General features: G+C 52.5%; 1 protein-coding gene across 1 annotated transcript; it reads left to right on the forward strand.

Moving 5' to 3' along the window:
* On the forward strand, positions 1 to 25,449 carry LOC142030578 (LIM homeobox transcription factor 1-alpha-like). Its single transcript, XM_075026830.1, is given in 10 exon segments — positions 1 to 45; positions 47 to 188; positions 668 to 745; positions 4,401 to 4,587; positions 22,448 to 22,680; positions 23,150 to 23,307; positions 23,398 to 23,475; positions 24,170 to 24,302; positions 24,702 to 24,860; positions 25,295 to 25,449. Coding segments are annotated over 10 exon segments (1,368 nt in total).
* The last annotated feature ends 435 nt before the right edge of the window (positions 25,450 to 25,884 follow it).

Below are 25,884 nucleotides of genomic sequence, written 5' to 3' on the forward strand. Positions count from 1 at the left end.
ATGGGGCCCCCGACGCGCTCCCGGCTCAGGCGCGCTCCCGGGGGAGGCGGGGGGGGGGCGGCGGCGCTCACGGGCGGGGGCGCGGACACGGGCGGGGGCTGCGAGCTCTGCCCCGCGCACGATCGCGTCCCGTTCGGCTCCTCTCCCTTCCCCTCCCTGCCGGTATCGTTACCGGTGTCGTTGTCCCGGTAAGTGTCCGGGAATGGACGGGGCGGGCGGGGATGAGGTGCCGGTAACTGAGCGGTGTGTGTGGGGGTGACTTGTAACCGGGGGCGGGGGGACACGGACACTCATGGATGTGAACGGAGACACCGGCACCGGTACCGGCAGCGCAGGGACCCGTCGGGCTGCCGTGTCCCGACGGGACGGGGTTTGGGGGAGGTGGGGGGGGGGGGGAAGCACCGGGGCCGCAGCCCCCGGTGTGGGCTCCGGTGTGGGCTCCGGGGATGCCGGGGGTAAGGTCGGGCTTAACCCCAACGGGACCGGGGGGAGCGGGGAAGGTGGACGCCGCCACCGCCGTGATTTCGTTGCCGTTCGTTAACCGGAGCTCCGGGGCGCAGAAAACGACCGGGAGGCACCGGGAAGCTCCGAACCACCGGGGAAGCGGGGGGGGGGGTGGTGGTGGGACACACCAGTCCCGGTCCTTATCACTCCTCCCCACCCGCAGCCCCCGCGCTGGCCGCCGACATGAAGACCGAAGAGGCTCCGTCCTGCCTGCAGCAGGCAACGCCGGTCCTGGGCTTCGGTGAGTGCGGGGAGACCGGGAACGGGTACCACGCACCGGGGAGTGGGCACCGGGGAGACCCTCAGCCCCCCCAGCCCGGGCTGCTCAGGCAGCATCCGTGGCTGCCTGCTCCATCCTCATCCTCCCCGGACTGTTCCGGGGGGTCTCGGCGTGTCCCCAAGTTGCAGTGGGACCAGCCGGCCCTGCCCGCGCTGCCCGTTTTCCCCCAAACTGTATGAGCCCATCTGGCATCAGCGGCGTTCCCAGCTTCTCTGCGGTGTTTATTCCCCGCTCGGGAAGGAGAATCCTTCCTCCTCCGGATTGTCGGGGTGACCAGGGGAGAGGGAGCACACCCTCCCCGACCCCCCCACCTCGCTCAGCCTGGCTTTGTGGTTTGCCAATTTGGAGGCAGCAAAAACCACGGCAAGATGTTGGCATGCCGCTAAATGCCATCTTGCAACCCCAAAGCAGCTGCGGCTCCGTGGGCTGAGGTTGTCCGTAACGGCAGACAGCACCGGCGTGTAGCAAGGCACAAGGCACGGAGCCCAGAAGGGACGGGAACACCACAAGCATCCATCCCTCATCTGCCCCGACCTCCTGGATAAGCCCCTACGGAGCCTCGGTTTATCCCGGCCCTTTGCTGATTTTAGGGAGCATCCCGTGCAGCGCCAGGCTGTGATGGCGTGGCCCTCGATCATCCCAGCCACGCGCGATAGCTGTCTTCGCTGACCCGAATTTTCAATTACAGGGAGGATATCTGCCCCCAAGACCCGGTGGGGGGGGTTCACGTGCCGTGGGAGGGCCTGGATGCGGGGGGGTTAATTTGGGTTAATACCGAGATGAGGCACCCAAGCTGCCTCCTCTCCGCGTGGATGCTGGGCTCGCCAGGTCATGTCCCCCTCGGTGTCCCTTTTCCCCATCTCAGAGAGCCACAACGCGGTGGATTGGGATTCTTCTTCGTTAACATATTTGCGGGCCCAAACTGTTGCATTTTTATCAGTCTGATTGTCTTTAGGGCAGCATAAGGCAGAAATCTCCTTTACTTTCAGTTTTGCCCCTTTCTCCCGGACTGGCTGTGGGGGGATTCAGGCAAGCTGAGTTTTCCCTAGATTTTTCACATCCCCTCTTCCCCCTGGAGCTCGGGATCACTCGCTCGTCTCCCATAGTGTTACGGCATCACCGTGTTCGTGGCCTTGTGCTGAGCAAGATCCAGCTCTAACTTATTGCTGGGCAGTAACCTCTGCTCTGGGCCCTGCCCGTACGTCCCGGACCGCAACGCAGGCAGGCAGCAGGCAGGATTCTGCTGCTTCCCACCACCCCGAATCCCTGGCATCCTCCTGCCTGCTCGCTGAGTGAGACAGAGGGACAAACATCCCTGGGGCTGAAGTTTTGTGTCTCTCCCTTCTAGACAGATCCCACATTCCCGGAGCTCCCTGGCGATTTAACTATCTGCTCTCAGACTAATTTCCTATTAGGTTATTCCCTGGTTCCCCCCCCAAATTAAAGAGGAGTTGGAGTTTTTCAGTCCCAGATGCCTCTAACCCACTGGAGGTTTTGCTGGTCCCACGGTGACATGCAGCCCATGGGGTCAAATTCAAGAAGGGTGAGAATATTTGACTCCAGAAGTTAATAACGAAGGAAAAAAGTGAAAAGTGGAGGCTCAATGTGGGATAAATATCCACAGAGAACCTCGGCACGTGCCCGCAGCCCCTGGGATGTGGTTGCTTATTGCCTTGGCCACACACGCTGCCCTCCAGGCATTACAGAGCTGCACCATTATAGCTCCTGTGCTGCTGCTCCAGCACCACCAGCAGCATGGCAGACATTCATTTTTCCTCTTCTTGGGCTAAAAATCCTCATTTCCACTCTGATCTGCTGGATCCCAATCTGCAGGAGGGCTCTCAGGGTCTGGTCACCTCCATTTGATGCTGCCACGCGATTTCCAGGTCCCAGCATTTAATTAATGAGCTGTGCCGGGACTCGGCTTGCCGCATCGTCCGGCATTGCCGAGGCACGTGGCTGCTGGCTCAGCTGGCTGCAATGCCGACTGGGATGCTGGAGGTGTAGGACCCAAAGCCAAGCATCGCAATGAAGTGGGGCAGAAGCTGCTTTCGCATGAGACACCTCCATTTTTGGCTGCACAGAAAGCCCAAATTAGCCAAATTTACTCCCCGCAAACAGTCCCTCCTGTGTTCGTGTAATGACAGCAGCGCCCTTCAAGGCAGAGAGCGTTTTGCCATGGTTTCAAATGGTTTCAGGACTTTGGGAAAGCACCTGTAGCTAAAATTGGACAGAAAAAGTGTTCCTGCTGGCGGATACTTTCTGACTGCCCGCATTTTGCCTCCACTGTGGCAGTCCTGCCTACTCCATGCTCCATTCCTCCATCTCCCTACCACCAATTTGAGCCTGCTGAGTCCAAGGAGCCAGAAATCAAGTTGCTGACGGGCTGATTCAGGGTCCTGGCCAGGATGATCAGCGGAGGACCGTGGTCAGGTGTAAGGGCTGCTTCCCAGAGCCTGCAAAATAAGATCTGCAGGGCTGGGAAAGTCTCTGCATGTTCCTGGAGAAGCAGAAAATCCCCTTTTGCTGGAGATGCTGCTGCGTCAGGGCTCCTCTGCGTCTCCCAGCCTTGCGCAGAGGCACACGGGTCTCCACCGGCATGTGTCTCCTGCCATTGGCCATGGCTACTTGTTGGCTTGGACTCCTTGCCCTGGGATGGTGCCCAAAATAGGGCTGGACTTAGTGTTTCCCCTCAAACCCCCGTTCCTCCAAGGTGCAGCAGAAGACCTTGGTTGCCCTCGGCAGCTTGCTGCCTTTTAAAAGAGCCGTAAGCTTCATCCATGGGATGCTATCATCCCTCCGAGCCTTCGACGGGGCTTGGGCATGTGTTACCCCAGGACCTACAGGCTTATGGAAAGATAAAAGCATTGAGAAGCTGGAGGGGACAGAGATAAGTGCTCGTAAAACCCAAAGAGCTTGGTGGGGTGGAGGTTGTGGACATTGGAGAGGGTGCCGCTGCCTGGCTCAGCCTGCAACCCAGACCCAGCGCACCAGATAATGTATTTATTACTGACTCCTTTACCTTGAAGTTATCATGACAAAGCGTTTGAAGAGCGGCCATAGATTTACATGTTGATAACACTCAGGAGGAAAAAAAAAGAAAAGCTCTGGAGCCTTTTTAAGCAGCTCATAGCACCAAATCTGGCGTGAAACTGGACGAAATTCAGACGCAGGTCTGTCTCTGACCTGGACCAAGGTTTCCAACAAGCTCAGCACCCACAGCCTCCTGTCAAGACACACATACATTTGCTCTCTGGTTCCTAAATGTGTGTTCTCCACGTCCTCTGTGATTTATACAGTGCCAGAGCTGCAGGCTTGGGGTTCACCAGGAATTTACCACTTGCAGTGAAACCCAGAACCTGCTGCTTTTGCAGACCCAACTTTGATATTTATTTTCAAGGTTGTCACAAAAAACTCCATGCCAAGCCTCCCTTCTCCCTCTCCTACAGTAACACCATGTGGCTTTAAAGAACAAAAAGCAATGGTAGATAATTGTAAGGAGTTATGTGAGGCTACGCATCCCCCCCAAAAAAAAGCAGACACTATTACTGCAGGACATGATCCCCCCCCAGCAAGGGAAAACTCCTTCTCACGCCATCTTTTCCCTGCTACCCAGGTTCAGACTCCAAAATGCGGGAGGTGTGCGCCGGCTGCGACACCCCCATCTCCGACCGGTTCCTCTTGCGAGTCAATGAGCGTTCCTGGCACGAAGGCTGCGTGAAATGTGCCGTCTGCCTGCAGCCGCTCTCTGGGACCTGCTACTGTCGCAACCGGCAGCTCTACTGCAAGCACGACTATGAGAAGTAAGTGCCCTCCGGTTATTTTCTCTGATTTTTCCTTCCCTCTCGGCTCTGTTTTGATTGTGTTGGAGGCAGGGTGGTTTCAGTCAGGAGGTGGGCTTCTGGAAGGGTGGGCTGGGAAAGGGCACCGTGGTGTCAGTGTCATGTGGGCTGGCAAGGACTAGGTGAGATGATAAGGACCACGGAGGTGTCCTGCAAAGAGATGCTGTCCAAATAGAGGGACAGGAGTGTTTAGCTTTGATTTAATGTGGCGACATGGCAGGGACAAAGAGGAAGAAGGGATGAGCTGTTGGTTGACGAGGCAGAAAGGATGAGCTGTTGGCTGTTGGGATGCTTTTTCAAGAAATGAGAATTGCCCAGGAGATGACAACCCCCAGCTCCATGCCTTGTCCTTCTGGGATGTGCGGGCCAGCAGATTCAACCCGAGGAGCTTTGCTTTGCAGCGAAGTTCCTACTCATGGGATGAAGAACAGATCAGACGAGGACAGGAGCGGGCACGCTGTCCCCTAACCATGATGCTAGGAGCTGCTAGCAAGTGCTTTTTGGTGCAAGGGAGCCCATGGCTGTGGTTATGCCGCGTGGCTGAGCCTGTCTTTGCCACAGCCAGGGTGCTGGGCTCTGCTCTGCTCTGCTCAGGGTGGCAATCCTGTGCCTTCAGGAGGGTCAACACCACCAAATATTTAGAATGGAATGGAATGGAATGGAATGGAATGGAATGGAATAGAATGGAACAGGAACAGAACAGAACGGAACAGAATAGAATATAATAGAATATTTCAGCTGGAAGGGACCTACAACGATCATCTAGTTCCACTTCATTTGCTTTTGAACACCTTGCTAGGGCTTCCACGAGAAGACGGGGCTGTTGCGCTCCTCTGCTTGTTGTTTAAGTTTAATTGGGTATCAGATGAGGTGTTTTGAGCGTTAGTGAATCCAGACAGAGCTGAACAGAGGGAAGCGGCCAATGGAGCTGGAGGGGCTGAAGGCATTTTGTAAGTGGAAAGCTGGCTTGCGGTGGTGTGATATGGAAGGAGACATCCCTAAAATGAAAGCATGGCAGGTACCTGGAGGGGCTGTAGGACAGCTGGGGAGCAGCCGCCCTCTGTATCGCTCTGGGCTGTGTGATTTGATAAAATATAGCCATTGGTGTGCGTGAAATCCTCGGAAAAATCAGGTTTTTAGGTTTATCCCAAACTCAGCCTTGTCTGCAAAACTCAAAGAGCAGCATCTCCCACAGCACTGGAGATACCTCCCTGAATTTCGGCAGTGCCCGAGCTGGCGGCGTGGTCGCACCTTGCCCCAGCACTAAAGCAGTGAAGGGTTTTTTTGCCTTTAGTGGTCATAAATGCACTTTTATTAACAAAGCAGCTCAGGTGCTTCTGTTAGCATTGGGAGGTGAACATGGGATGGAAAATCTCCTCTCTCTGCCCCTGCCTGGCTCTGTGGCCACAGACAAATCCTTTCCCCTTCACTCTGAACCTCTCCGATTGAAAACTGGAGCCCTCACCCTTTGCTTTCCTTCAAACGCTGGTGATGTCCTTTTCCAAGGGGCATCGGGAAGCCCAGGCAGCCTGTGCATCCCCATTTTTTGCAGTCTGGAAGTGTTTTGAAGCAGAGCAGTCACTGGAAATGAGTCTGGGAGGACAGGGAAAGGGGCTGCCCTTTAATTACAGCCTTGTGTTCCCAATTCTGCCTTCCCCTGGCAGACACCGTGATCCCCACGTGGCATTTTTTAGGGGGGTGAAGTGGCACAAGAAGCCACTTGTATCCCCTAAGGCTGATCCCTGACCCTGACAGCTCTGAGCCGGACCGGTGAGAGCCCATCTGCTGGCCACCCCCTTTCCTTCAGCACCTCAGGAACAAGCGATAAGCTGGAAGAGCCCTAAGGGAGTGCAGGATCTGCCCCTCCGAGCAGGACTGCGAATGATGAACCAGCACCGTGGCCTCCCGTCTGGATGCACCAAGCAAGTGGCATCGCTCCATAGAGCCGGGGCAGGGTCGATCCTGCCGGAGGTTATCTCTCGGCACGGAGCGCTTTGATCATGGCTGTAAAAAAATGGAGCTGCTTCCACGCTGGTTGCTGGCTCCATCCACCTTGCAGCAGGGCAGGGGATGGCTCGAAGGCAGGGGATGGCTCAAAGGCTGCTGCTTTTCCTTTTGCCTCTGGCAAGAGAGCTAAATAACCACAGTGCCACTCCAGCAAACTTCAGATACATCGGAAAATGCCGTGAGCTTCTCCCTCCCCGGGACAGGGAGCTCCTCGGAGCTCAGCAGCTCGCTGCCATCGCTGCTGGTCACTGCAGCTGCTGGCAATGCCATTAATGCCATGGCACCAGGCACCGAGAAGACGGTCTGGGCTCAGTCGGTGGGTCGTGCCAACGGTGATGCTTCCTCAGTTCTCCTCTTCTGCCGAATAAGCATCTCCTGTGGGCACAACACAAACTGCTTCCACACGCTCCCTCCCAGCTCATCCCTCCCGTGCCAAGAATTCCACTGAAATGTTAGGGGGGAAACAGTGCTGCTGCCCGGAAAGCCCGTGTCTGGCTGTGACTTCCCGAGGCTGGTGCCGCTGGGAAGAGCTGGTGACACGCATACATCCAAGGATGCCGGGAAGATGCTCCATCAATTCCCTGAAGTTTGGCAGCATCCTCTAAAGACTTAACGGTCCAATCTTATCTTCCCTGCGCTTCATAAAGGAGAGCGCAGCCTCCTCCCGGCCACTGACGCAAGCACTTGGCAGCGATGGGAATGGTAATAAAAATACCAGGGCTTGCCCACTTCCCCATGGAGGCTGGGAGAGGCAGGGACAAGGAGCTGGGCAGGCGCAGCCACAGCTCGATGTGGAAGGGAAGGACAGGCTGCATGAGCAAGGCGGCACCCACACCGTCCCGGCAAAGGGCGAGGGTCCCAGGACGCTTTGAAGCAAAGGAGGTGGACGGCCGTAAGGTCTTGGCTTCGGCTGCTGTGCAGGTACACAGGAGCCAGGTGCTGGAGTGGGTTTGAGCACTGTGGTTAAGAGTAACCAGGTAAAAATGCGTTTGCAAAACCAGTCTGTAAGGAGCACCATCTCCTCCTCCAGGCAGTCGGGTGCCTGACCCTGAGGCCAATGACGGCATTTCCACCTGGAAACACCTCAGCCTCCAACATTTCTTTTTTTGCTATTGAATTTTGGGCAGGGTAGCGTGGCCACGCTGTTTTTCCTAGCGCCGTGCCGCAGGCAGCTGCAGGGCTGCAGACCCCTGGCACGGTCTGCTCCATCCCGCTTCTGTGCTCCAAAGTATCTCGGCCAGCTTCAAAAACACCCCTTAGGGCCTCCAGCTCCTTAAATGCTTTTGAAAGTTGGTGCTTCAGGCACTTTTGAAGGCATCTCCGCTCAGCACCTTTGTGCTTCCAGCATGGGAATTTCCAGGGAGGCAAACTCTCAGTCCTCCTGTTTGGAAATCTTGTCCCCCAGAGTATTCATTCTTGGCCTTGACTTTCCAAAGTTCGTGGTTTTGGCCAGCGATGAATCCCAGACTGCACAATCCAGTGTCGCCCTGGGCTGCGGCGTAGACCAGGGCTTGCAGCGTGGTGACCTGGAGGGGAGACCCATCTGGCATTTATTCCTTCTCATGTGAAACTGCGCAATAAGAGGAAAATGCTTTAATGGAGAGATAAGCCAGCAGCTGCAGCTGAACGTGGGGGAAGGAACGGACTGTTGATCTAGAGATGAAATGTTAAGCCTGAAGATGGATGTTGTTCTGCAGTCCCTATCATATAAAACCACAGTCTGAAGGCTTTTGTGAAACTCTCCTCTTCCCCTTTTGCCTGGGGCCCAGCCAGCTCTCCTGTGCTTTGCTCAGGCACCTGCCCTGTAAATCCAGCTCCGGGCAGCTCGTGTAAATGCGATGGCTCAGAAGAAGCAGGGGGAGGAAGGAAAAATACTCCTGAACGATGATAGAGTGGCTGCAACGGCCGGGTCCTGGGCGCCTTGTTTACTTTGAAGTTTGTTTTGTGGAATGACAGGCGATGTGGGGGCTGCCGGGGAGCTGTCAAGAGGGATCTGAACCGCAGCCTTGCGCTGGCAGCCTTCCCCCTCTCCTCCACACTCTCCTTTTGCCCATGTGGAGATGATTTGCTCGTCCTCTGTAGAGATACGGGGTGAACTCGGCTCGAACCTGACTTGCAGCTTCTCCATTGCCGAGCGGCTGCCGGCACGTGACCGGCACAGCTGAGCACAGACCGAGTCCTCCGAGTGCCCTCACGGTCCCCGGTCTTTGCCCGAATCACCATGGTTTCTCCATCTGGCTGTAGAAGCGAGAGGGTTGAGGAGGGCTTGACCAGCACATCCCAGCCATCAGCTCTGCCTGCATCCATTTTGGGGTCCTCTCGGAGCTATTCTCATCCTTGCTGGGTGAGACATGCAGAACCTAGCGCTGCACTTAAAGTCGAGATAATATTCCTAGCCATCACGGTTCTGAAAGCCCACGAAAGGGTGGCCGAGGTTTAGGGAGATCCTCCTGAACCGAGAGCAGCTCATTTGCCTTTTGAAACCCACCACAGATAACTTCAGCTACCCCTGCGTGTCGAGCAGGGATGTACAGAGAGCAGGGATCGGAAACTTGGGCTCCGAGCCCAGGGTGTTGGGTGCATGGCTGCCAAATTGGTATTTTGGTACCCTGGAGTGACATCCAGCATCATCCTTTTGGGACCTTTAACCACTTTGGCCAATTTTCTGGGCTGTGCAGATTAGGAAAAGCCCAGGAGAGAGGCGAGTGCTGGGATACAAATGGAGTTGCCTGAGAAATGGGAAATAGGAGCTGACTTTTTTCATCGGGTGGAATAAGCAGGTTAAAGATGCGGGCTCAGGCAACGGCTGGGATGCGGAGGAAGGGTAGAAGGTTCCGAAAGCCTGTTGTGCGTCCAGAGAAGCAGCGCGGTGCAGCCAAGGAGTAGCCAGCAGCCCTGCTCCTCCCTGGGGAAGAGGCAGGGAGCGAGGCAGTGACCCTCCCTGCCGGAATATCGGGGCCTGACCCAGACCAAGCACCTTGGCAACTGTTCTGAGCAAGCTGGTTAATGTTTAAAAACCATGTGGGAGGGCTCCCCTGTGAGGAAAGATCTCCTGGGTAGGAGAAGCCGGGACAAGAGTTGGACAAGAGTGAGCCCAGGCACTGTGTGCAAACCCTATTGCATTCCAGGAGCAGGAGTCAGGCCTTAAAAATGATGAAATTGGTGTTGGAACCGGAAGGATTTGGTTTGTTGTTTTTTCTTGTGGTGGGGTGTTTTTTTGGCTTTTAAGTACAAAAGCTTCTCCTTCCCCTTTGCTGCACTTGGGACATTCATAGTCAGCTCAGAAATTATCAGAGCGCTTCCTAGGCATGAGGACATCAAAAACTGGTGCTTTAGAGGTATTTATAACCCAAAAAACAGGGACTCGAGGACAAAACAGTGCCAAAACATGACGGTTTGCAAGAGCTGATGATAGCTACGACACTTAAAGCCTGCCCAGCCTTGCTTTACCAAGCGTGGCCACTCCTGACTGTGCTGGGCATCCCAATCCTCTTGCTCTGAAGGCAGCGGGCAGGGACCCATCCTGCTGCCCCACTTGGCCATGGGCAGCTTGTCCCTCTGCTGAGCAACGGGGTCTGTCCTTCCCCCCCCCCCCAAGTCTTCTCCTGGCCCTCCCTCTCCGTCAGGCTGGCGAGAGGTAATGAAAAGTGACGGTGCTCTGAAAAGTGAGCAAATAAATGAGATAATGAGCACCCTTGACAAGGCAGTGATGAATGGAGCCCGCGTGCCCGGCTAACAGACCCTGCGGGTCCCACCACGAGTAGCACAATGGGAGACGAGGGGACGAAGGAGGTGGGAAGGAATTGCAACTCCTTCCAGCTCCTCTGGGCTGGGTGATGGGACCGAGTCCGGACGCCCTTGGATAGCACCCATTGCTGGTCCTCCGAGGAGCATCCACAACTGTTATCCTGAGATCCTTCGCTCCTCCACGCTGGGGAGGTCACTGCAGCCATCCCTGCTCCACGGGTGAGGACCAGCGGGACCTCAGTAGTGCAGAAATTGGGCAGCTTGAACCTGGGAAAGACCCCGATGTCCTGTTTTTAGGACAGCCCCGGTGGGTTTGCAGTTTTATATCTCTGTTGGACACGGCGTGACCGCTGCCAGGGAGCAGGACGGGTCCCCCAAAGCTTCGGTGAACAACCCAATCACAAAAGCTCGTGCCTTTTTCCCCATCCCAAATATTTCCTCCTTCCTCGTTGGGTGGGTGGTTGAGCCCTGTCTCCCACTGAGAGCGAAGCCCATCTGATGATTAATGACGTTAATTACACAAAGCTATTCCTACCCCAGTTCTCACTGTTCCCTTGCATTGGTTTGTTCACAGGGCCCAGGAAATTAAACACTAACTCTATAATCGCTGCAAAATGAAAGAAATATGCAGATGCGCCTTGAGCGTGATTAAGAAACCAGCCACCACGTGCTGTCTGTTCCCCATCGCTGTTGGATTGTTTTTCTAACGGGGGGAATACATGGGGGAGGAAGAACTTTTTTTCGTGGGCGGCACATTATTTTCCTAGTTTAATTAAATGTAATTTACTTTGATAGATACTCTTTCTCTTTTGGGCTGTTTTTTTCCTTCCATGTTTTGCGTCCCATGGCTTTGAGCCTCTCCTGGACCCCATGTCACCAACTTTCACGCTATTACTGGGCAGAGTTTTCTTAAGCACCCAGCTCCTGGAGCCCTGTGACCATAGTCTAATATCAGCTGTGCCTGCCTGTAAAAATAATTTGCTTTCTCTTCTGATGAGGAAAAGGAAAATATGAACCCCCAAAGACTTAGATATCAAAGTAAACAACCATAATTCAAGGTATCGTCTCCCCCCAAGCAGAGGACACAGATGTACCTTAACAATCGAGCAGTTGTAAATGTTTTGGATCCCCAGCACTTCCAGTGAAAGACATTTCTCATCCCTTTCAGGCTGCAGGTGACTTTACGGCATGAAGTGGATACCGAGGATGCCGGTACCTGGGGCTGGGGAGGTGGACATGGTCCAGTGGGCAAGCAGTCTCAGAGCAGCAGAGGGTTCACAGCCTGCTCTTCAGGGCTGAGCTTATTAACGTGGCGCTGATAGACGTGCTACAGCTCTACTTCCCCGTGCCCACAGCCTCGCAGAATCACTCGCAGAGCTCCCCGAGCCAGCTCTAGGGTTGGCCGTGGGTTGCTGGGCTGGGGAAGGAGGAGGGAATTTTCGCTCAGGTCAGCGGTGGCTGGAAGGGCGAGGGTTTGCGCTGGAGACAGCACCAGGCTCTGTTCCGACAGTGTGGCTGGCGGTATTTCCCCAGGATTAATTCAGTTTAGATGCAGCACAACTCCAGCTGGGCTTGGGGGTTCCCACCCTGAAAGAACTGGTGTCTGGGCGAGTGAGTGGCGATCGCGGCAAGGCTGGACTGGCAGGCAAGGAGCAGGGTTAGAGCTCTGGGTGCTGATGCTATTCTCATCCCGGCACCTCTGCGTCCCTCTCGGTGCCCAGAGGACTGCTTGCCCTTTGCAGCAGCGGGGTCTGGATGTTACCTGCACGCGCTGAGCACTGCAGCAGGAAAGCCGACGCGCCACTCCGTCCACTTTCCCAGTGCCACCTCCTAAAGCAGAACACTGGGAAGGGTTCTGGGACAGAAATTTAAGGTTTGGAAGGCGCTGAAGGGTTGGAGACTGTACCATGCTCCTGTTTCTGGACGCAGCATCTCTCTCAGTCCAGGACCAGGGACCACAAGAGGGCAGCCGCGAAGGCAAAGGTGCCAGAAATAAACTCCTGAGAGCCCGTTTCCAGCAGGGCCAGGGGCTGCGAGGCTGGGAAGAGGCAGGCAGGCAGGCAGGCAGGCGGGCAGGAGCTGTTCCCATGCAGCACAAGCATCCTGACAAGTAAAGGGGAGCCCTGAACTGTTCATGCTTTAAGAAACCAGTTTTCTCCCGGGCTAGGAGATCCCTGGAGTGTGGCAAGGGGAGCGCAGACCCTGTTCTTCTCTCTTACAGACAGTGGTGGTTTAGAGAGGATCCGCCAGAAGGTATTTACAGGCACTCGGTCTTTGCACTAACACGTAGAGCCCATGGCTGGCGTGAGTGATCGCAAGGATTTAAGGGAAAGTGAAATATTTATGAAACATAGAGGTGCTACTGTCCCTGTATTATCATGTTTCTTTTATTTCTGAACTTGGCTAACACTGCAGGTGCAGCACTTACAATCTATCACCCAGTCTCTTCATCCTCTATTTCCTTCTTTCAGAAGCCTGTGTGAAACCAGACGCTAAAGAAACAAGGGTGACAGCTGGCAATGTTGAATGAGTCTTGGTGTCACACACTACCCTGAAAATGAGATCCTCCGACCTGTCCTCCCAGTCATCTGGGAGGGGTTAAGTTGCTCTTTCTCTCTTGTTTCTCCCAAGGTATTTTCCTACCTTCTGCTTCCCAATCCTCCTTCTCTTTCCCTCTGCTGTTTCTGCTCACCGATCGTCTCTAGAGTCCCAGTAGTTCCATGCCTCCTGCGTTGCTAACACGCTGCTGGAGAATGTGGCCCCTTCTTTCCTAGCTGTTGCACAAATTGAATTATAAGCCAGATCCATAATCTGCTTCCAGCTTTAATTTCCCTCTCCCCCTTAATGCAATTAAGCTTAAATATGGTTAATTACAGTTTATCCTAAGTATCTTGGTGGCAGCTTCACACATCTTTGACTGCTCGCACAGTTTTTTCCATTATTGGGGTCTTGCTGATACAGCTGCTGTAATATCAGAGCCGGTCAGCCTTGCATGGAGAAGCAGCATCCCAAATCCCTTTCCTGATTCCTGGATGTGGTTTTGCTGGTGCCAGGAGAAAGATGAAACTAGAAAGAAGCTTGGCCTGTATAAAAAAAGATGCACAAGTTTAATTAACAATATGCTTTTAAACTGGTTACATTAATCCCCAAAAGCAGTGTAATTCACTTTCAGTGCTACGGTAGATTTAGGGCCACAGTTTAAGCAGAGAAATGAGCAGCCACGCAGCACTGCAACCGTTTCATGAGCTTCGGCGTGACCACGCAGCCTTTGCTAGGCTACTGCCAAAATGGAAGCTACCTCATTAATCTAGACTTGGGTTTAAACCAATAATCCCAGTTAGTCTTGGAAGTGCAGCAAAGCTACCACACTACCTTTGGATCACAGTCCCCTCACGTACAACTTTCTAGTGGCTTTGTGGACTAGGAGAGTCTATGCTGCAGTTTGTGACCTGGTCCTTGAGGCTTTGGCTTGCTTTTTTTGGCTCTTCGTTTCTTTCTTCTCACAACTTTTAACTTCCCTTCTCTTTATTCCTACCACCTCCATCCCAAGTCAGGCTGGTCTGTACATGGAGATCTCCCTCACTGTTAAGTCAGCCAGTTTCTTGAGTTAAACAGGTGGGCTCCTATTAAGCGACAGCTTAACAGTTTTCACCGCTTAAAAACTCTCTTTAGATTTTTAAAATCTGGATTATGTTTAACTGGTATCTGCCGTAAGAGCATCCACACAGAGGGATTCAGAAGCTGACTGCACTATCTTGGCGTGCTCTTTGTAGTAGATCACTCATGAAAGCAACTTTACATTCAGGTTTTTTCCCTAAGGTTGCTGTTAGCAGAAGGGTACCTTTTCTCTTCTCAATCCTTAACGCAGGCTTAGTTTTTTGCTGAAATATTGTCCTGGCCACCTCTTGGGCCACGGCTGTTTTGTGGGAGCATTTTAATTCTTTCTAAAATGATTCCTGCTTGAAAGGACTTTAAAGGAGGACTTATTCTCAACCCTTGCAGTGAGGATGCTCTGTTATTTGTAAGCCACAATGGGAACCACGGCACAGAAAGGATGTGCCCAGAGCTATCCAAAAAGTCTATCAGGGCACGGACAGGGACTACAGTTTCTAATTGCCAAGTGCCTTTCTCCAGCTTGTCACCTGCCCAGTTCAGCCCCAGGGCACGGAGCTCCGCAACCCTTCGGATGGTACCGGAGGCATTTTGCCAGGAAAGTTGGCTCCAGTCACCACGTTAGGATGGGATGGAGCAAAGTGTCACTCCTGGTGCAGGCAGCAGCCCTGCCCAGCCACGGTACCCCATTACCGCTGCGTGCTACCGAATCGTCCCCCGTGCCACCGCACGCCCCCTTCCTCATTTAAAACAGAGAGAAGAGGGAGGGAGCGCAGAGTTTAATTTAAATCACATCTCCCAAGCTTGTTCTTTTCTCAATCAATATTGCTTTTTACATCATATCTAATCTCTTCCCCCCCCCAAAGTAAAATTTAATTAAATAATTCTAATGAATGTTTAATGATGTTCTTTTGTCATTATTAAATCTGTAATAAAAGTGTCTGCAGCCCTTCTACCTCCCTCCCCCTCACTTCCCCCATTAATACCCCCACCGCCAGCCCTCCCTCTCCCGTGCACACACTGTCCTGCTGTCTCTCTTTTTCCCTGCCTTCCCCCCTCTCGCTGTGACAACGCCAGCATTCAGACCTGCAAACAGGAAATGAGAAAAGGAGAAACAGGATATTGAGTTTGGATACTATCTGGATCGGTAATATCACCCCTAGCTACTAAGCGAAGGAACCCTTCTCCTGCCAGGCATACTAATGGAGATGCGGAGGCTTCCCGGAGCCATGCAATAAGGCAGGACAAAATCAATATGAATTGATAACTCCCAACTTTAAACCCGCGGACCTGGAGCGAGTTTTTGGGTTGTGCCTTGTTGAGTGGAGAGCGGAGAAAGCAAGATGAGAGAGAAAGGAGCTGAGGGTTCCCTTCTCAGGGGACAGTGGGAAGGTGCTGTCGTGGTGATACAGGGACCAGAAACTTTATTTCTTCCCAAAGAGGAGGAATCCCCATAGACATGCGGTTCCCATTTTTTTGAACCAGGGATTGGAGCTTCCTAAGAGCTCGGCGTGGAGTAAGAGCCAGCTTGAGTCCGAAAGTGGGGCAGCTCGCCAAGGCACTCCACCAGCTCTCTGCACTTGGAAGAGAAAATCATTTCAAAAAGACGAGGGCAATGCCATTTTCTCTGGGCAGGCAGGCAGAGGTGGCTGGCTTGGGGCAGGACCCACCTCCTCTATCCCTAGCAAGAGGCTTTGCTCTGTTGTTCCTGACAGTTTGCAGAGTATACTTTAAAAAGCACCAAGTGCAGGACCCCACAAGTGCTTCTGAATTACAGCAGGAACTTTGCATGGGATCCAGAGAAATAAATGCTGCACCTGCTCACTGCAGCTCTGTGCGTCCCGCAGTCTGCTGGGCCCGTCCCCGCTCAGCTCAGGGTAGGATTCCCACCGTCTCCTGTTGGAAATATTCAAAAAAGCATTTAGAGTATACTCTAAAGAGCATAAATCCAAACTAGTTCCAGTCCAGGGCAGGTCTGTAGAGATTCAACAGCTGAATCCCACCTTCCTACAGCTCAGAGACAGCCTAATGCGGGATTAAAGCGGAGCAGGCACATTTTTGCCTCTGCTTTGCAGAGGTGAGGGTGATTGCAGAAGCTGAATTCCCCTCCGCCCCACTGCCCCAGCGACAGAGAGTATTTTCGGCGTAGGTGAGCTCTTGCAGGGCTGTGAGCGCGAGGCAGCTCGGATGCTAAATGGGGTGTTAGCAGCAAGAAGTGAAGGGCAGGAGGGAACCGCTCAAGGTACACGTACTGCTGTCATCCCTCTGTTCTGGATGTGTTTGGAAGGAGTCTGCTCGTTTTCCTCCTCGGAAGCAGCGGTTAATGCTGGCTCCTGTTGAGAGTCACGATACCTGACAAGCGTGGTCCTGCCATGCTTGTTCCATCACCACAGAAGTTCCCTGCCCAGGTTTGGGAAGGGCTGCACGCTGCCAGCTGCCCCTCCAGAAAAGAAAGCACCTGCGGTACAGAGACAGGTAAAACGAATTTTTGGGACCCGTTTTCCCAGCCGCTGAGCTCTGCCTGCAGGGAACGGCTGTGGGGTGCAGAGGGGAACGGCGTTGGGAAAGGGGGGGACATGCTTGCAAAAGCAAACGGCCGCCTTTTCCCACTGTGCTTTAGCCAGTAGCACCGTCCCTCCCAACTCTCCTTCACCTGACAGAGACACAATCCCTCCCTGGCAATAGTCAGGAAAAAGGAGGCAAGGGGGGGGGGGGGGGCAAAAAAAAAAAAACACAACCCACATTTTTTGTTAGCATTCAGCAGTGATATGACAGGCACCCTATGAATTCTGGGAGATTTTAATAAAGAAGACAGGCCTGTGAAATTTAATAAAAGAGTTCATCAGATTATATGGTGATGGCTCAGTGCCACCGTGCTGGCAGTAATATCCTCGCAGTGGGGGGTTTAACCCCTTGAGGGACAGAGCAGCAGTACTGTATTAAATCTTTCAGTAGCATTTCACTCGTGTCACTTTAATATTTATGAATCTCTCTGGCTTTGGGAACCTCTTTGGTGTTGTTTTGCTTTTCTGTTTTGCTTGTGGTTTAGGTTTTCGGCAGAGGTAGTGGTTGGGTTTTGTTTGTTGGTTTTTTTTTTCAGCATCAGTTTTCACCGCTGACATGAGCAGAATCAAGCCCGGGGAGCAGAGCTTGTAACACCTCTTACCTTCTGGGTGGATGCCAAGGGCATTTACAGGGTCCAGCCAAGCAGGACCACACTTAGGAGATGCAGCTTTTTTGGTTACTTTTTATAACCGAGCGCAATTACATTAAATGCTGCTCCTGGTGCTAGATGCAAAACTCTGGGGAGATCTCTTTGCTGCATGCTCTGTCCCCAAATCCATCTGTTCTACATGACCGTGGCACTGCCCTCATCCTTGTATTTCCAGCGATGGATAGAGAAGGTCGGGTCATTCCCTCTGTGCGACTGTGAAGATGCAACAGCAATAGTGTCGCGGTGGCTCTTCGACTCCTGCCCCATCCTTCTGCCTTTTAATGAAACATTTAAGTGAGATGACTAACACCTGTTATTTTAAATTTGTTTTTTTCCGCTCCTCGGGGGTGAACTTTGCATGCAGTTTGGCTTTGGTAAGCTTTGATTTCGGAAGACTTCTTTTCTGGTGTACACTCTCACATTAGAGGAGGTTTGAATATGTTTGAGTCTTGGCCATTTCTGACAAGAGGCACAATAACATAATTACACAATTACAAAGTTCCTTTCTGGGGGTAAATCTATTCATGTAAGCCACAAAGGGCTTTGCAGGGAACGGAGAGCAAAGGTAACTGTTGCCCCCGAATTACTCCTTCTCTCTCTGACCCAAACAGTGCTGGAAGAAATCAGAAACTAAGCAGAAGGAAATTTTTTCCCCCTTAATCCCCTGGTGCCACTCTGTATCGCTGAATTGGGGGAAATGGCTGTTGCGGTAGGGAATGAAAGAGCATATTGTGCTGGCGCTGCCTCCTCGTTTCCCTTGTGCGTCCCCTTCCCCATCACGCCCTTAGCCCCCAGCCCGAAATCTGGAAAGAGGCTTTGCAAGTTCCACTTCAATATTTCAGACGGCTACAATGGATTTTGCAGCTCAATGTTAAGTAAACAGACCTTCCTTAAGCCTGGACTGCTTCATTTTGACTAAACCCTAACTAAATAAGCTCGTTCCATGAAGCACAGGCCTCCCAGCTTATTCCTTGCTTCATTAACACCTTTTAATCCCATCCAGACAATCGTATGCCCCCCAAATTACCCTTCCCAGGCCTGGCTCAGCATCTTCTCTGTGCCATGATGGGTCAGAGAGGTTCTCAAATAACTTGCCGCTCAGCTCATCCCCATCCGAAGAGCCGGGAGCTGGGCTGCCGCTTCTCCTCCAGAGCCATCGGCAGCGACAAGGGGTGCTCTGCAAGGATTAACAGAGAGTTAGGCGTTGGGGTGTTTTACCAGTACTAAAGTCTGATAAATGAAGTCCACAAAATGCCTGAAAAGATGTAGAAAGATCTCAGAGCTCCTCAGCTGTGTGCAAAAGCCGGGCAGATGCACGTGGTCGCTTTGCTGTGATGCCTCTTCCCGCTGTTCCACACTTTGAAACTTTACTGAACTTCTTGGGCGGAAATTAATCACAGCTGGGCCCTCCCCGACTGTTTTGTTATTAAAAGAAAAGCAAATTGTTAACGGCAAAAAAGAGACAGTCGAGCTGTAAGTAGGGTGAGGGTAACAAATAAAGGAATTGGTTTTCACCGAGGATATAACTCCTTGCTACAGGGACCAAGATTTCAGCAAGCATCAAGAAGATGTCGGGCATTACCCTAGTGTCCAGGCATAAAAGAGAAATAGAGAAATAGCGTTGCGACTTTCGGGGCACTGCTGCCCGTGCTCCTTTCTATAGCTCAGCCCTTTCTGCAGATGTGCCAGCGGTGCGGCCCCAGAGCTGGCCTCAAATACCTCCCGGCAGGAAGAGTGTGGGCAGCCGGAGAATTTGGCCTCCAGCCCAGCATCAAAGCTCTCTTAAGATACTGCGTATCTTCATCCTCGCTCGGGTGACGCGTGCTGTCTCCGAGTTGGCAAATGGTACAGATGCGCTTGCCCTCTATCAGTTCTTCTGCCCGCGACGCCACTTCTCTTGCCTTGAGTGTCCGTCAGCATGAAGAACTGGCTGCCAAAAACCGTCCCTGTAGCCCCAAGCCTCTCTCACCATGCTGACTTGTGAGTAACCGTTCCGCTTGCTCCACAGCTGCCTTCTTTGCAATTCCCAAAGACGTTCCCACTTATAAGCCCATCTGCCCTCCTGCTACTGACACTTTCTCCATCAAGGTGAGCCCTCCCCTGGCAGGCAAATCAAATTCCATCATTTGCAAAGGCAATTAATTTGAGGCAAGCTGGTAAGAAGGACGTGGGATATGTACCTGTGTGAATGCACCTGCCTCTGCTTGCTGGATGGTTTCTGAACATTCCCGGGAATAAAAGTTGATAGCCTTAACACACCTCCCGTAGGGAAATCTTAACCAGAAATCAAACTCAGCTGGGATTCTGGGGAGACAAGGGCGCTGGGTAAGGACATGGGGAGACTCGGTCAAAATACAAGTGGAGGCACGTGGACTAGGAGGCTTAGGCAGCATAAGGGTCTTTCCAAAAGATGTGGGATATAGTTGTCGTGAGTTACAGGCACTTAGAAATGGTCCTGATGCTGCCGCCAAGGCTCTTCTCTTCTCCGGGAGCACGCAGAGATCTTGCTCGTGTCACTGCGGTTTCTAAATGCACTTTTCATTATGAACCTGGGAACCCGCTTATTTTTCGGACCGTCCCTCAGCGTAGTTTCTGCAGGCAGCCACTTCTAGACGTGGTGTAGCCGCGTCCGCAGCTCAGGCTCCCAAGCCTCCTTGTAACCCACTGCCAGCAACGGAGATGTATTTTGTTCCTATGGCAACCCAAACAATATTACCTTGACTTAAACGGATTCAGGCAATATTAAAACCAGCCTCTTTAGGAATTCCTGGTGTTGGAGGGGCTGAGAATTTTAATTTTGTGTAATGCGAGCTGACACCGTGTTTATGAGCTGCTTGCTGAATGTTTTCTTCAATTAGTACAAAGCAGAGCGGATTTGTTTTCGGGGCTTAGCTGGGAGATGGGAGGGTGCGGGCCTTGCGATGCCAAAAGCATTATTGAGTTACGCTGCAGCAACAGCGCTTCCCTCACCTGATAGCTGCAAAAAAGCCCTTTTCATGGAAATCTGGCACATGACAGCATCTTTAAATAAGGCTTGCTAACTGCCTCGTCCCAACAGCAGCGGGAGGAATCGGCTCGGTGCCTTGCAGGTGAATAGGTCTCCTTTCCCAGCTCTGACATCTGTTTCCACGTTTCCTTTTTCTGCTCCATCCCTCTCGCTATCAGCCTGCCCGCAGTTAGAAGCACATCACGCTCAAAGCTTTCCTCTGCCTGCCTTGGCTAAGCAATATTCTGGATGTTTTCCTCAAGCAACCAGTGATACCACTGAGGTTAGAAATATAAAAGGACCCAGGGAATGCTCCAGTATCTGTATGGATAAAAATAATGAAGAAAACACAAGTGTGAAACAAGATAGGGAGTTTTCCGTCAGGGTTTTCCTAAACTATCCTGTTCCATAATTGGAGTCAGGTCGGGATATTGAAGTAAAGCTTCTGTTTGTCAGGTCTATGTTCTCAATGTGTCTGCCCCTGGATTTGGGGCTCGGGGGTGGAACCAGCTTGGCCGGGGTGTGTTACAGGAGAAAACTGGTCTCTGAAAGAAACGGCAAGACCAGATGGGAGCTTGGGACTAGCTTGTGTCCCAGTCAAATTATATTTGTGTCACTAGATTCAGCTACACGACAGCATATAGCGAAGCCAGGCAGATCTTTCTTTGGGGACAGTAATTCTCCCAGCCAAGGTGCAAAAAAAAGTCGGTACTCACTTTTAAACGAGCTTTTTAAATTGTAAGGGACAGAAACCTGGAAAGAATGGTTTGATTACCTGAATTGGCGTAACTACTCCTAACTGGTTCTCAAGAAGATAAAGACATGACAAAGTTTAGTTGCTGAGCATGGAATAAAGTAAGATTCAAATTGGAAGAAAGGAATGAGGAGCTAGTTAGCCTCTGGAACCTCTTCCGAATGGATACGGACAGATCCTCCTTCACCTGGAGCCTCCAGACTGCAACTGGCTGGCCTTCGCTGTACATCCAGCACCAGCAAACAGGCTTGAGGTGGGAATTCCTGGGCAAGATTCTCTGGGTTGCAATGAACGTGGGGTCAGACTACATCACCATTATCTTCCGGCTGGGCTTAAAGTCCAGGAACATTAATAACTTAATGTTTAGTAATACATCATATGTTCCTGACTGATTGCAGATCGCTGTGATCTTGGACTGGCTCTGCTGTTGGTTCTTTTTTATTCTTTTACTATTTCACTTCTGCTGTAACAGAAGGATGTTGGTGTTAGAAAGGGACAGATTTGGACTCAGCCCAGATTCGGACTGGGATTGTGCCTAGAACACGCTCCCAGTTTGCTCCTTTGTCAAGACAGTGAGAGGTTGTGGTTAAAAGGCTACTCTTCACTCCCAGCTTTTTCAACTAAAATTTGATTATTATTTTTCAAGTGTGAATTACAGAAAGACAAAGAGGAAGAGGGGAGAGAAAGAGAGACAGGGAGGGAGAGAGGAACATGCATGCAAACACACTCACACAAAGGAGAGAGAAATCCCACACCATTCCAGTTGGAATGTCCCAGACACTTCAGCCGAAAGCCACCGCACAGCACAAATCCATGGTGGTATTTGGAAGGGATGAGCCCACCCCTGTAAGCCTCTTCATCCTGCTCCACAGAGTTTGCCAGGAGGATTAACCCAGTCTTGTTCTCAATCCCAGTTTATGAGTTCCCTGCTGGTGGGGAAGATCTTGTGTGTTTAAACAACAGCCTAATTAATCCCTATTTTATTACTTTCTCTTGTCAAGTGGCTAAATAGAAGCTGTCAGCCGGCAGCCACCACCGCTCACATTTGTTTAGATCCCAAATTACTTCATCAGAACCATCTGCTCTGTACGTGGGGTGCTCAGCAGTTGTTTATTTCTCTCTCTGGACATGGTGTGGGGCACAAACAGCCTTCCCCGTGGGACTCCCTCTCGTAAGGCTCCTCCAGGGCCTGGGGACCGTCCTGGAGGGGTCCATAAAGTCCTCTTGCTAGGAGTCACCTAACAAAGCCAGGCAGTGAACAGCCCTAGAGAGGAAGAGGGGACACAGAGCTCTGTCCTGTTGGGCCGGGCAAGTTCATGTTCCTCCCTGGGGTGACGGAAGGTCAGAAAGTCCCAAAACCCAGCTGGGATGTACGCTTCTTGCTGGGATGTGCTAGCACAGCTCCAGACATCCATCCCCCTTCTTCCCTTGGCTTCCTGGGCCTCAACCCAGGGCTGATCTTCCCTGCCCAAGCGTCTAACCGCTGGGACCTTCTCTGCAGGTTGTTCCAGACCAAGTGCAGCAGCTGCTTGAAGGCGATCGCCCCCTCCGAGCTCATCATGCGGGTGCTGGAGAACGTCTACCATGTTCACTGCTTCTACTGCTGCGAGTGCGAGCGGCGCCTGCAGCGGGGAGACGAGTTTGTGCTCAAAGAAGGACAGCTGCTGTGCCGCAGTGACTATGAGAAGGAGAAGGAGATGCTGAGCGCCATCAGCCCGGCACCCACCGAGTCCGGTGAGGGGCTGGGGCTGGGACCGTGCTGAGGGTGGGGAAGCAGGGTGAACCTCGTAGAGGGCAGGTGCCGCTTAGTCCCTAATTAACTGTGGAGAAAGCTTCAGAGGGAGGAGGTGTAGGTAGGAGGAGGTTGCAGCATCTTTTCCCCTTGGTGATAGGCAGCCAAGGGTGCACCAGGCTGTCGAGATCTACTGGGCTGATCTGGAGACGTTTGGGTGGGCAGATCTGAGACATTACGGAATGGACGATATGGGGCCGGGCTGGCCCATCAGCACTGTCTCTGAACTGACAGTGTTCCCCTGAGCCACAGCTCAGTCCGTGAGCTTTCCTGGCTTCACTCTGTGCTCCTGCTCTAAACCGCACCTTGAAAGGGGCAAAACTCTGACAAGGTTCTCTGACTCCTTCCTCTGGGAGATGGTCCGGAAAGGCCACTCTCTGCTGAATCACCGCTACTGATCTTGCGTTGCAGTGAAAAGCGAGGACGAAGACGGCAGCCACTCGCACAGCAAAGGCAGCGAGGAGAGCAAAGACCACAAGCGCTCCAAGCGCCCGCGTACCATCCTGACCACACAGCAGCGACGGGCGTTCAAGGCTTCGTTTGAGGTTTCCTCAAAGCCTTGCAGAAAGGTATAAGGAGGCCGCTCAGTACTACTGCTGGCTGGGATCCTTGTAAGTGCAACTTAAGTTCTGATTCAGCTCTCTGGGTTTTGTGGACAGGTGAGAGAGACCCTGGCAGCTGAGACGGGCTTGACAGTGCGGGTGGTACAGGTCTGGTTCCAGAACCAAAGAGCCAAGGTGAGTGGCGGTTCCCGTGCCACAGCTGGGTTCTGCACACCGGTGGGATAGCACACACACTCGTTCAATTAAAAGGAAATGTAGAATAGCCTAGAAAAAGAAAAAACAGTTAGAAGAACAGAAGAACAGCTATGCAGGACCAAACCACAGGTCCACCTAGTCCTACAACATGTATCTGGTAGTAGCAAAAGCTTGAAGAGAAATACAAAAATCGATTAATTATAGGTGTTTGCAGGGCTTAGCATTTTTCACGTTGGGTTTTTTTTTGATTACTCTTTTTCTACTTGCTTTTTACCCCTCACTATAGAAAGACTAGAAGGATTTCCCACTTCTTTCTTCTAGAAGTTGAAGCATTTCTAATTTTGCAGAATTTAAAGGGTGAAAACAGAAAATACGTGGCTTTGAAAACCTCGCTTTATAGTAAAACAAAGCCCTTCGGTTTTAAAACTGCAAATGGCATCTCCCACAAAGATAATACAGCCTTTTCTGTCAGCCCCGTTTCTCATGCAGGGACGACTGCAGAGAACATTGACTGCAGAGGAGTCACCCAGCGGAGTCCGAGCAGGGTTGTATCGTGGCAGCGCTCGGTCTCTGTGAAAGGCAGGCGGCAGTTGTCCACTGCTGTGTTAAAGGCAACCCCCTCCCCTCCCCTCTCAGTCAGAACCTCAAATCCGGGGTCTCTGTCTCCTTGCAGATGAAGAAGATCGCTCGCAGGCAACAACAACAGCAGCAGCAACAGCAGGAGCAAGACCAGTTGGGGAACCCTCGCTTAGGGACCGGGAGAGGGACCGGTCGCAACAGCAGGCAGAGCAACGATGATAGCGAAGGTGAGGAGCCGCCGCGCACGGTGGCAGCTCTGGGGGCTGCAGGCTGGGATGGAGGGGATTGACTTGGATGTATTTGAGAGAGAACGCGCACAGGAAGAGATTAGCAAAAAGCACGCAGATTGTAACTGAATTGCTATGTACAAGCTGGAATAACTAGGTGACATTCAGCAGGACTCGTGGGTACCCGTGACGCAGCACGTATCTCCTCTTTTTGAGAAGACGACGGGGTTTTTTTTCTGTGCACGTACACACAGAGCCGAGTACCATGTGGTTGCGGGTCCAGAGTCAGGCTACCAAATACCGCTGCAGCAATGTAAATAACGTTATTGCCACAGTGCTCTGCCCCACCGCGTGCTGCGCACCCTTTGCTTCAACCCGTCCCGCTGGTTGTGTCTTTAGACGGCGCGAGCGTTCACGGCCTGGATGGGCTCATGGTCCCCTACCCCAGGATCCCCCAGCAGCAGCTGCTGCCCTTGGATCAGAACAGCTACAGCACGGATTTGTACCGACAAGGGCTGACGCCGCCCCAGCTGCCAGGAGACCATCTGCACCCCTACGGTAGGAGAATGGCGTGGAGATTGTCCCGTCTCTGCATCAGAGCTGCACGTAGCAGTCCAAGCCACGAAAAGCCAACTCCGCCGCGACTGCTGAAGAAGCCAGCGGCAGCGAGCGCTCCACGGGGCTTGGGCTTTGTGCTGAGCCTTTCTCAGAAGTTTGGTGAGGGCAGAGCCTCAGGCTGAGCTCTGCTAGGGGCCAGGGAGCGAGGCTGGGGGTCTTCCCTCCATCCAGTGCGAAATATTTGGGTGAGGGAGGAAAGAGTTACCCCTAAAGCTGGTCCTGGGGGGGGGGGGCTCACCTCCTACCAGCCCTGCTGACCATTGCTCCAGGTGTAACATGGTCCTGCTGCCACCCTTTCTCCGTGCTGCATGCAGCTCCCCACGAGACACACTCACGCCACATTCACACTCATTGCCTTTTCCTTCCTCTTCCAGACTCAGAAGGAGTTTTTCACGATATGGACAGTGACAGCATCAGCCACCTGGGAGACTGCCTGCTGTCAACGGCTGAAGCCAACCTCCTCCAAGCCCGCGTGGGCAACCCCATTGACCGACTCTACTCCATGCAGAGCTCCTACTTCACGTCCTGACCATAGAAAAGCTCCCAACTCTTCACGAGTATCTCGGATGGATGCTGCTTCAAATTCAGAACGGGGGTGAGGGAGAAGAAACAAGGCTGAGACCTTCAGAGACATTCCTTGAGCACTGCACAACGGAGGAGGCAACTCGGTCCGCCACACATATAAGCACTAATTCATGGAGACCTTTCACAGCCTGAAGGACTTTCGATCGCCTCTCTCCTTTTTTCTAGCCACGAGTAGATCGATGGTATGATGTTGTTTAGCTGTAACTTTAGCAGTTTGTCCAGTGTTTAAGCTTTTGAGCATTATGTCCTGCAAACAAAGACTGGCCGAGCTAACCAGAGCTGTCCCTAGAAGTAGGAGATGCCCTTCCCACAAGAACTCAGTTTATTTAAGTCTTGGTTGCAGCTGAGCTGCTCGCTGTGCTGTTTTGCCTCATTTCCC

The sequence above is a fragment of the Buteo buteo genome, chromosome 4 (genome assembly GCF_964188355.1).
Source record: "Buteo buteo chromosome 4, bButBut1.hap1.1, whole genome shotgun sequence".
Classification (NCBI taxonomy): domain Eukaryota; kingdom Metazoa; phylum Chordata; class Aves; order Accipitriformes; family Accipitridae; genus Buteo; species Buteo buteo.